The 12,479-nt window shown below is 38.5% G+C and overlaps 1 protein-coding gene across 6 annotated transcripts in view; it reads right to left on the bottom strand.

The window, feature by feature from the left end:
• FOXJ3 (forkhead box J3) overlaps positions 1–12,479 on the bottom strand; it is a 161,579-nt gene that overhangs the window by 95,398 nt on the left and 53,702 nt on the right. For 3 of the 6 annotated variants that reach the window (XM_017873231.1, XM_017873230.1, XM_017873235.1), the window contains exon 3: positions 1,662–1,986. In XM_017873231.1, coding sequence (XP_017728720.1) covers positions 1,662–1,986 — 325 coding nt within the window. Of the gene's footprint in view, positions 1–1,661; positions 2,099–10,910; positions 10,930–11,380; positions 11,500–12,479 lie in introns of those variants that run through there. The other 3 variants (XM_017873233.1, XM_017873234.1, XM_017873232.1) reach the window with 3 other exon arrangements.

Genomic DNA, 12,479 nt, shown 5'->3' with positions numbered 1-12,479 from the left:
AGGGGATGGGAGGGGAAGGGAGGAGAGGGGAGGGGAGAGAGTAATAATTGCTACAGTTATGACCTACCAATCAATGCTAAAATTAATGGACAAAAGTTTAAGAAGAAATAAAGTATAGTAAGTCTTCATTTAGCACTATTAATGGGGTTCTTGGAAACTGCAACGTTAAGTCAAAAGTATAGCACGTCTTCAAATAACATCATTTCATTATAATGTTGATGAGGAAAAAAATTGGTCTCACTTCACATTGTTTTGCTTAAAGTCACAGTTTGCAAGAACTTATCAAAGTTAAGGACTTACTGTATTTGCATATGCTCAAAGTATCCCCCCAAAACATATTATTATTTACAAAGTGATAAATAGTAACTTCATAATGAAGAAACCTGGCAGACATCCCCTTAACCAAAGAATCATAGTTAACATTCCCATTAAGAAATACTTATATTATCTATCCTCTGATATGTTATGCACAAAAGGCTGTATCTGTATTATTCTTCCCAAAAATGTAATACCTCATTCTAATTGTAAGAAAACATCTAATCATGAGCAACATATATTGCCCAGGCTGGTCTCAAACTCTTGTTCTAAAGCAATCCTCTTGCCTTCACCTCTCAACACGCTGGGATTACAGGTATAAACCACCAAGCTCAGTCAATTTCTTAGTTTTGAAAATTGTACTATGGTTATATAAGATGTTAACATTAGAAGAAGCTGACGAAGTATACATGGGAACCTTCTGTATTGCTTTTGCAACTCTTGCAAAAATCTAAAATTGTTTCAAGATAAATATTTTTTAAAAAGTCTTGGCCAGGCACAGTGTCTCACACCTGTAATCCCAAAACTTTGGCAAGCCGAAGCAGGAGGATCACTTAAAGCCAGGAGTTCGAGACAAGCAAGGCCCCATCTCTACAGAAAATTTAAAAATTAGCTGGCCATGGTGGCGTGCTCAGGCATTTGAGCTTGGGTAACACAGCAAGACCTTGTCTCTTAAAAAAAAAAAAAAAAAAATCCCTGGCCGGGCGCGGTGGCTCACGCCTGTAATCCCAACATTTTGGGAGGCCGAGGCGGGGAGATCATGAGATCAGGAGATCTAGACCATTCTGGCTAACACAGTGAAACCCCGTCTCTATTAAAAATACAAAAAATTTGCCAGGCATGGTGGCGGGTGTCTGTAGTCCCGGCTACTTGGGAGGCTGAGGCAGGAGAATGGCGTGAACCCGGGAGGCGGAGCTTGCAGTGAGCCAAGATCAAGCACTGCACTCCAGCCTGGGGCATCAGAGTGAGACTCTGTCTCAAAAAAAAAAAAAAAAAAAAATTCTTTACTGATAAATGCAGTTAGTACTAGCTGCAATACTATGTTGTTTTTCACTTTAGGCTCACTGTCAACTCACCTGAACTGCAGGTATGGTTTCCAGTGAATGCTACATTAACTCTGCTTTACTTTATGCTACATCAGTACTATAACATAATGAAGTTTGAACACACTAATAATCTAACAAAATAAAGTTATTCACCTAAGCTAAAACTGTTTTGACATCCTAAAATCACTAGAGATCAAAATTTCATAATCAATTACATGAGCCTTCACAAAGCTTTTTCAGTAGAAATCAGTATTATCATTGCTTACTTCGTAAAAGTAATAATTTAAATAAAATCCTTACCTTCCAACCACTGCCAGCCTCTCTATAATATGGGAAGTTATCACAAATCCACTGATAAATTTCACTTAAAGTCATTTTCTTTTTGGGTGAGCTATTAATTGCAAATGTAATGAGGCTGGCATAACTGTATGGAGGTTTCCCATCTTTGTGCTGTTGGACTTCTTCCTGGTCCAGAGTTGTATTTGGGTCAAGGAGTGCATTCTTCTTAGAAATTCCTGTTCCATGCGCGTTTTGTGTAGCATCAGATTTTTGGATGGCTGCTCTCATGGTGAGCTGTGGTAACCAGTCCATAGATGTTAGGCTGCTCTCCAGTTCAGATGTCATCCTGAAGGTAAATAGACTCCTTAGTCAATATCAAGGAAAGAACCCCTGCTTCTCAAAATATCCAATATTCACAAATCTAGGAGTTCCAAAGTGAGGGAAAGCCTGAGTTACATCTGGAGGAAAAAGATTGAGTATGTTAATGAGCAAACCAAATATTTAAGGGATCAACATTTCCAATCTTTTTTCTTAATTTTTTCCTCATCAAAACACAACAAACTTGGTTTTAAAATTGTTTAAAATACAGAACAACACACACATACAAAGTGTTCCGATGCCAATCTTTCTAAACATTGCTGCCTGTTTCTTTAAGAGGGCAACAGGATCTTGGTATGAAAAACCCAGCTGCAGCCCAACTCTTTTACTCACCACCACAAGCCGTTAAAAGCTTAAAATGTACCTCTGGCATTTCTTTTACACAAATTTTAGGAGAGTCATAAAACAAAATACCAAAAGTAAGGTGGAGACAAGAGGTCAGAGAAGTAACTGAGAAACTGGCACAGGAATCTGCACGAAGGAAACAAGGTAGAGTTTATGCAGGTAGGAGGTAGGAAGAGTAAAAAAGCAGGGTATACAAGAAGAGCACAGAGACAAGCTAGCTGGGGGAGTTGATGGAAAAAAGGAATGCAAAGTCAAGGACACTGATGAGTGAGACAAAAAATAGGCAGTACCAGGGAGTTACTTTTTTTAAAAAACAAGTCAAGGAACAGGTTTACAAAAACTAACTGAAGATGTGGGAGTAAAGAATATAAGGTATTAAATCACATAAATGGTCAGCAAGAAAAGAAGCATTAAAAACTCAAAGACAGGCTTGGGCAAACGTCCAGTGATTTGAATTCTGTAGTGTATTTCTCTCCAAAGCTGAAAAATTCAGACCATTATCACACAAAGAAAGAAAACTAAATCTGCCAGGTTAACACATATTCTAGAAAAGGGAGAAAGCTGCTCTAAGAATTGGAGATAAGAATATAGAAACAAGGCTTGACATTTCACATTGGAATTGTTAACTTTCAACAGAGGATATAAGCCCTTCTATTCTGGGATCAAAGAAGCAGAAATAATGACTGACAATAAAGTAGAGAAGAATGAAAAGATTTCTAAGTGATATCAAAATAAAGGAAAAAAGGAGAACCAAAAAAAAAAAAAAAACTTAAAGGTTTCTTTTGACTTCAAGTCAAAAGAAAACATTAGTAGCTATGAAAATCCCATATAGCCCCTTCATTCCAAATGGCTCCTAACAAAAAGCAACCTTGAGTATCATGCATAGGCTCTGAACAACATGGAGGCAACAGAGAATCAATAAAGAACAGGAAGTTTGGAGTGAGGAAGACCCAGAGTCTAAGAACTGATTCTAACAGTTATAAGCTATAGAACTGTGAAGATGTTAATTACCTCTGCCTCCAAGTTTTCTCATCTGTAAAATGCAACAATAGTACCTATGGTTAAAATATTACTTTGAAAATTAAATGTGTTAAAACATGCACAAAAGAAATACTCAGTAAATGTTGGTTAATAGTATTAGTCTAGGAGTATCTTGGGAGGGCACTAATACACTATAAAGTAAACCACATTAAGCAAGAGCAATAATAAATCAGAAGACAACCATTAGGATTCTATCTGCACTGCCAGTAAATTGAGTCCTCTTGATTTTCAGATTATGTTGATCCACAATTTTACCTTACTCATTTTCTCAAATTCCCTCCATCTCTATTGTACATATTCCTCTGAACCTGAACTTTAAATTCATCTATATAGCATCTTCAGAGACCTTAAAAAAAAAAACTTACTATCCTACTCTGCAATCTCAACCAGAAATGTCTGTTCCCAGCAAGAAGTCATAGTGACTTGTAGAATAAGAAGATAGGATAATTTAGAGATCACAATGTCAAAACAGTAGAGAAAGTATTCTAGAGATCAGAGACTAATTCCTTCATTAATGAAAAACTGAAGTTTCATTCATTCAGAACAGTGCCAAGCAAGTAGTAAGTATTCAATAAATGTTAACTACTCATATTGGTAATAAGAGTAGTTACTTATATTATTATTCACATTTCATTCAACAAAGATTGGCTATTTTATACCATGCTGTCAGCCAATTTACCTCAATCAAGTCTCCATGAAGTAGTGGTTTATTTTGTTCAAATTCCCAAAGCAGCCAGTTACATGCATTTTCATACAAAAGCATATTACAAATGGGAATATAATTGTTATTGCAGGTGCTCCCTACTGAGAACCATCTTTGCCTTCTGTTCCCTTCCCCCAGTGCCAGTAATAAGACTTTATGAGAATCTCAGTAATACAGGTATTTACTGTGTTATATATTTAACAAGAATGCATAAATTATACATGCATAAAGAGCTATGTTAGAGTAAAACATAAAATAAAAATACACACATAGGAAGTGTGGTAAAATTCCTGTCCTCCAGGAACTTATAGTTTAATAAAGAAGTTCAGACACAACAAAGAACTGAAAAAAAAGTACACAGCTGAGCTCTGGGTGCTGTGAAGGTTCAGGAAAAGGAGAAAACAACATGGACTAAAGCCTTGAGGGTAAAGAAAGAAGAACTTAGCGAAGTCTTCATCTAGGTTAAGATTGACTTAGCTGAAGAACTTCAACTAAGTGAAGATTTAAATAGACTGGAAAGAAAAAAGACCCTAGTCTTCAAAGCCATCATGTGTAAAAATTATTCCACTGTGCTTATATTCATCAGTTCTGCAAGAGCAAATTTTAAGTACACTATAAAAACATCTCAAATTTAAACTCTCTAAAAAAGTGGGGCTTCTGTTCTGTTTGCAATTTCTTAAATTTTATATACTGCATTCTTGGTAGTGAAGCAAAAAGTGCCTCCATTGTTGGTACTTAGGCTGGTGGCTATTGTGGTTCTCCATTAAGCATCGAGAACACAAAAGATGATCATTAGATTTGGCCAGATCACCAGTAACTTTAGACACAAACTTTAGGCCGGGTGTGGTAGCTCACGCCTGTAATCCCAACACTTTGGGAGGCCGAGGCGGGCGGATCACTTGAGGTCAGGAGTTCAAGACCAGTCTGACCAACATGGTGAAACCCCATCTCTACTAAAATACAAAATTAGCTGGGTGTGGTGGCAGATGCCTGTAATCCCAGCTACTCGGGAGGCTGAGGCAGGAGAATCACTTGAACCTGGGAGATGAAGGTTTCAGTGAGCTGAGGGTGCACCACAGCAATCCAGCCTTGGCGACAGAGCGAGATTCTGCCTCAAAAAACAAACAAACAAACAAACAAACAAACAAACAAACAAACAAACGTATTAGTGGAATGGTGATGACAGAAGTCCACTTGTATACGAGAACAGATGGTGGTAAATTTAAAAACAGCACGGGAGGCTCTGAGGAATCTGGTTATGGAAATCTGGTTAAGAAATGTCAGGCCCTCATTACCTCACCTCATTCCAAAAGCTTCCTAGCTGGCTTCCTGGACTCTGATGTCTCAACCATCCCTCCCTGCTAATCATATCCAGTCCATGCATACACTCCAAGAGAAACCTATCAACACTGCCTTCATGTCATTATACCTAAACGTTTTCAATGGCTCCCTTACTCCTACTATACTAAATCTAAATTCCTCATTTTCAACTACTTTAGCTTTTACTAATCTTTCATTAATCCTTTTCTAAATTCCTAGAGCAATTATAACCTCAGTTTGGCAACTGACATGTGGTTTCACATGCATAGTTGAATCATATGCTTAAACTTTCTACCCTCACCTCCTCTCCCCCGACCACTAAGGAGAGTGACCATACATTAGTACTTCCGATGCTAACTAATACTGTACCAAGTACAAGTTATCTGAAAAGTAACATAGTAACTGGGTAAGGAATAAGGGCCTTCTTTTCTGGAATGTCCCTTTCTTCTGTGACTGCCTGGCTGGTTTCTACTTCAAGACCAAACATCTCCCCCTACAGGAAGCCTGGTCAATCCCCTCTTTCCATCTTCCATCTCCTAAACTAAAGGAGCTATTATTCCTAAAGCAGAGTATAAATACCCCATCATAGAATTTATATGTAACTGTGATTATCTTTACCTACCTCTCTCCCACAAGACTCTGATCTCTTTGAAAGAAGAAACTTTCATGATTGAAATAGTAACTGTCCAATGAAGGTATGGGTGTGCTCCTCCCCAAACAAATGAGACCGTAACCAGTTCAAAAGTTAAAGAGGTGACAGTACTAAGTAGCAAAAGGTAAGGGTACTCATAGGTTTGAAGTCCTTGATAAGACAGAAGAAAGTATGACTCAGAGCGCAGATTGACAGGCAGTATTACACAGGAAAAGAAACCATTCTACTAGAACAGAGAAAAATGAGAACATGGAAGTAAGATGAAAAGCACATACTGTTACCTGTGGGAGAAAGTAAGGCATGGAGAAGAATTTGTCTGCAGTTCTTAAATCTATGATGCTATTACTTAAAAGAAGTTCCATACAGAATTTTTTCTTCATAAAATTAAAGGATAAGGAGCATCAGGATCAGGCTATAACAACTCAAAACTGAGTCATAACATGGGGGTTTGAATCCCACTATATGAAACAGGGACACTCACATGATCCCATGTATGCTTTATAGCTACTTTAGTACACTGTGTGGCCTCACTCTGCAACTTTCCTAATTCCCAAAGTGTAGCAAAGGCTTCCTCAGAAAGTTTTTCAAGTTTCAACAGTATCAAAAAGGGGGGCAAATGGGTAGAGATATTGTTGGCTCCCTAAATGGAGGTAAGAGTAAGACACAAAAGAAAATAAAAGGACGAAGAACACTGAGGGTAACAATGTTGTGACCCAAATATTACTGAATCCTCCCCACGTCATTCCCGGCACTTGGCATTTCATCTTAAGACCTGCGGCACATAAAAAACTGAGCAACTTAAAACTCAGGAGAAATTCTTGTAATTACCACAGGACTGATTCTTGAATTATTCTGATCTCACGCATCTCTTAGGGCCAATATGTGCTATCACTCCTATTACAGTGTTTCAGCACTCAAAGCAATCAGAAGCAGGGGCTATGGCAGAGACTCCTATTGCCACTTATTATCTGTTCTTAACTTTTACCTTAGGAATAAATCCCAATTTTATTCAGGACGGTATTGCACCTTTTGCCCTGCCTGCCCTCTGGAGTGTGGACAGAATTAACTATTGCTCTAGCAGTCATCTTGGATCATAAGATGATCCTGAACATAGAAGCCAGATACTGAGCATATGGAAACAGAGAGAAAAGGTCTGGGTCCCTGATTTTTTTTTTTTGTGAAGTAGATTGTGAAGCTGCCATCCCAGCCAGACTGCCTACCCTACAGACTTTTAATGTGTTCAACTACTATAAAAGAGTCTCTATCAGCAGATGAATGTAGTTCCTAACACAGAGAATTTAGGACATGGCAGTGTAGTGATACAAGTAACATAAGCTAAAATAGGACACTCCCTTAAAGATGAATTAATGAGCTAATAAATTCCGATACTGACAGTTGGAAAGCTGATGACAAAGAATTTGGTCGAACTGTTATCTGTAGAATTTGAAAAGCAAGCCATATGCCAACTGAGGCTAGTGCAAAAAGAGAAATGCAGGAAAAATTTAGAATGTTGGCATGTGTTGGCTCTTTCTTGCCATTTAAAGTGAAGTCCTAACAGAGAAATAAACTTTGATTAAAGTTACGAGAAGAGACAGAGAAAATACAGATTTGCTAAGATAGGTACTCCCTGCCCTTGTCCTGCAATTTCAGCTAAGAGTCCTATAATCTGAAGTCTTGCAAGGCTGGAAAAACCAAGTGCTTCTGAAGTCCAAACTGAGGTAGCAGAGTATAGTTACAAAACTACAACATTAGCAGTAGAGAAGATTGATACCTTACCACACAAAGGTAATGTTAAGGTGTTGTCCTTCCACCCAGACTATTGTTTAAAATGGCCTCACCAAAGCCACCTTTCCCTTAGGAGCTAAAAGAGGTCAAATAACTTGGAAAAGGAAAATATCTTCTTTATTTCCACTAACTTGTGACCGAAATTTAGCATTTCCTTTAACTATGAAAGCAGACAACAAATCACAGTAACATTAATAGTATCTATAACTCTGCCACCAATAAAAATCACAAATATAACCAATGAGAAATGTTGCAGAAATCTAAAATTTATATTTAAACTCATCAACTACTTCAAAACTGACTTTCTTAGATTTGTCACTAGATCTTTTGTTCAATGTGTTATTTTAAAAGTATATATTACTATGTCACAAAGTTAACATTTTGATAACTGTATTTTGATATAATTAACTAGTTTTATTTTTCACCTTTTGTGTGATTTTGTGTCTTCAATTTTTATTGTAAGTTCAGGGGTACATTTGCAAGATGTGCAGCTTTGTTGCATAGGTAAATGTGCGCCATGGTGGTTTGCTGCACAGATCAAACCATCATCTATGTATTAAGCCTGGCATCATTAGCTATTCTTCCTGATGCCCTCCCTCCCCCTACCCCACCCCCGTATTTTATGAATTTTGAAACAGAGAACGATGCATAGCACCTCAGATCGGTGAAATTCTATTGTTCCATGGCACAAACAAGCATTCTCTGAGTAAGATCAAGGTATCAATTATTGCAGTCTTTCACACTAAAAAAAAAAAATATTAAAATAAAAAAAAAAGAGAAACAGAGAAGTGGGCAGGTCCTTTGGCTCTAATTACTCGAAGGAGCAAAAAGTCTAGAAATTAAAATTTTTAAGGTAACTATATGGGAGAGTGAGAGGTCAAAGAGCCTAAACTGCAAAAGTCTCTTAAGTTTCTAAAATACTCCCCAAGGCTTACCAACGGAGAGAGCTGTAAAAACTGTGTATTTCCCAGAAAGGGCATCTTTATCAATACCAATCTAAGATGTGGCCATTGAGGATACTGGACAAGGTAAGATTCCTTGAAAGACCATAAAGGACAATGAAAATCTTCCCAAAGAGCAGATTAAAAGGACTTATTACTCTGCCAGGGAGTCTCTGCCACTCCTATCCAGCAGGATTTTATGATCAATATGGACTAGGGACTACTGAGTTTCCCATTATCCTCTTTTCTGAATAACACCTTTTATTGTTGTTTTCCTATTCCTTCTCCACCACTGTATTCTGGATATGTAGAGTGCATATAATTCATCCAAACCACAAGAAGTCATCCTCGGCTCTGATGAAAGGGACTGTATCCAGAGATCTTATATTTTCCAATATAGTAAATGGCAGAATCTCCGGGTTGTCTCCCTTAAGGAAGGGGCAAATAAGTATTAGATATAGGAAGAAAAATGTATGTGGATGCTTGGGTAGACAAAGGAGTCAACTATGGAAGAAATCTAAAAAGAAATAAAATAATTTACTACGGACTGACTTTATATTTTGTTATCATGTAATGTAAAATAATTTTTTTTAGGTTTGTAGATGAATAAATAACTTAAGCTATTTCCAAACGAAAACAGCTGGCGTTACTTTTTTCTAAGTTAGTTATATATGACCCAAATCAAAGTTTCTATTCTTAGTTTAATTTCAGCAAAATAGAAAAGTCAATGTCCATATACATGGGAAAAGACATGGCTTTGTGATTAAGAATAGAGGCTCTGGAGCAAGACTGCTTGGATTGGAATCCAAGTTCTTCCCTTCAGCTATGTGGTCCTGAACAAGTAAATTAACCTCCTCATGCCTCAGTTTCCTCATCTGTAAAAAGAGGATAAAATAATACCTACCCCAAAGGATTGTTGTAAGATTAGAGTTAATACATATAAAGCACTGAGAACAGTTTCCAACACATAGTAACTGGTCATATTGGTATCAAGTTAATATTAATATCAAGTTCATACTCTTCAGGGTTTCCTAAACTTTTTTTCTTTTTTGAGATGGAGTTTCACTCTTGTCAACCAGGCTGAAGTACAATGGCATGTCTCAGCTGACTGCAACCCCCGCCTCCTGGGTTCAAGCAATTCTCCTGCCTCAGACTCCCGAGTAGCTGGGATTACAGGTGTGTGCCACCACGCCCGGCTAATTTTTCTATTTCTAGTAGGGACGGGGTTTCATCATGTTAACCAGGCTGGTCTTGAACTTCTGACCTCAGGTTATCTGCCTGCCTTGGCCTCCCAAAGTGCTGGGATTACATGCATGAGCCACCATGCCCAGCCAAGTCCTGGTATTAATTATTTTGGAGACCAACAATATTTCTTAAAATCTCCAAGGGAAGAAAAATTCACAATATATTCGATCAGTTCTAGGGTATACAATTCATTATGGTTAAAAGAAAAAAAAGTTGGCCGGGCACGGTGACTCACACCTGTAATACTAACACTTTGGGAGGCCAAAGCGGGCAGATCACGAGGTCAGGAGTTTTGAGACCAGCCTGGCCAACATGGCGAAACCCCATCTCTACTAAAAAATACAAAAATTAGCTGCGAGTGGTGGCACGCACCTGTAATCCCAGCTACTTGGGAGGCTGAGGCAGGAGAATCGTATGAATCCAGGAGGTGGAGGCTGCAGTGAGCCAAGATCCTGCCACTGCACTCCAGCCTGGGTGACAGAGTGAGACTCCATCTCAAAAAAAAAAAAAAGTTTTAACAAGCTAATCTAAATTTCCCTTGCTACAGAGAAGTAAATTTCTATAAATTCCATCTTGGAAAATGAGAACTGGTCAGGGTTCTCTTCATAATGACTGTAACATATTCTACAACAGTAACACTATTTGGGTTCCTTCTTCTCTAAGTTAAAAGTCCAGAACTTCTCCAACTCTTCTCACAAGATCTGTTTTAAGAATCACAATATGTTTATTGCCCTTCTCTAGAGTCTCTCCAAATCATTCTACAATTATTTAATCTTAGATTCATAAAACTGTGTTCTGAATTCATACAATCTAAAGCCTTCCTCAGAATTCCATTTAGGGCCGGGCATGGTGGCTCACACCTGTAATCCCAGCACTTTGGGAGGCAGAGATGGGTGGATCACTTGAGCCAGGAGTTCAAGATGAGCATGGGCAACATGGCGAAATCCCGTCTTTACAAAAAATACAAAAAAATTAGTCAAGTGTGGGGGTGTGTGCCTGTAGTCCCAGCTACCCAGAAGGCTAAGGTGGGAGGATCACCTGAGCCCAGGGAAGTCGAGACTGCAGTGAATTGTGATAATACCACTGCACTTCACCCTGGGCAACTGAATGAGACCCTGTCACACAAAAAAAAACAAAAATAGAACTCCACTTAGAATACAAACCTAAGGATCATATATATGGTCAAAGATATTTTATGCTATAAGTATAGTTCTCATCTTCAAAATATTTCACTTTACAATTTAGGGAGGAAAAAATAAAGATTGTTGGACATTAACCAAATGTTTATTCTGTCATCAAGTAAATATTGTATTTTGCATTAAAAACTCACCCTATTAAAATGTCTATGTCTCTGAGTAGTTGGAAAGATTGGTGAACACAACCAGTCTTTCACATAAGAACATTCAACATCATCTTTGTAGCCGTAAATAAAAACTCAGAATCAGCCGGGCGCGGTGGCTCAAGCCTGTAATCCCAGCACTTTGGGAGGCCGAGATGGGTGGATCACGAGGTCAGGAGATCGAGACCATCCTGGCTAACACGGTGAAACCCCGTCTCTACTAAAATACAAAAAACTAGCCAGGCGAGGTGGCGGCGTCTGTAGTCCCAGCTACTCGGGAGGCTGAGGCAGGAGAATGGCGTAAACCCGGGAGATGGAGCTTGCAGTGAGCTGAGATCCGGCCACTGCACTCCAGCCTGGGTGACAGGGCAAGACTCTGTCTCAAAAAAACAAACAAACAAACAATAAAAAAAAACTCAGAATCTGCTCCAGAATGTTTTTTATTCCTAGTTTAGAACACATACACACATCCTTCAAGTAACGTATGTTCACTAATTTTGTTTCATTGAAGTGTTTATGCTGACCTCTGTTTGCAACCGTACTACTTCAGCTCACCAACCAACATTTACTGGATATTCTATCATCAGTTTTTTCCTCCACAACTTCTGCTTCCATGGCACTATACAAGTAAGTATGGCATCAATGCTGGCAGAGGGCTAACATAGTGAAAAGTGATCCTGTCTTGTCTTTTAGTGCTAAGTATGATGCACAGAAAATGCTAAATAAACAGTTTAAGTTGCTATATGTGGTGTCTACGGATCAGCTGTTCTCAAAGTGTGGTCCAGAGACCCTTCAGGCAGTCTGAAGAGTCAAAACTATTTTCATAATAAGATATTATTTGCCTTTCTCACTCTGATCCTCTCATAAAGTATATAGTAGAGCTTTTCAGATGCTATGTGGTGTGTGATATCACAAGAGATTAAATGCAGAGAGAGAGAGATGAGAATCCAGCTGCCTTCTATTAAGTCAGATATTTAAAAGATCTGCAAAAATGTAATGTAGGCCGGGCGCGGTGGCTCAAGCCTGTAATCCCAGCACTTTGGGAGGCCGAGACGGGCGGATCACGAGGTCAGGAGATCGAGACCATCCT

The sequence above is a fragment of the Rhinopithecus bieti genome, unplaced genomic scaffold, assembly GCF_001698545.2.
Source record: "Rhinopithecus bieti isolate Rb0 unplaced genomic scaffold, ASM169854v2 scaffold_6907, whole genome shotgun sequence".
NCBI classification, from domain to species: Eukaryota; Metazoa; Chordata; class Mammalia; order Primates; family Cercopithecidae; genus Rhinopithecus; species Rhinopithecus bieti.
Note: the sequence above shows the minus strand (reverse complement) of the source record. Positions and strands in the feature narration are given on the sequence as shown.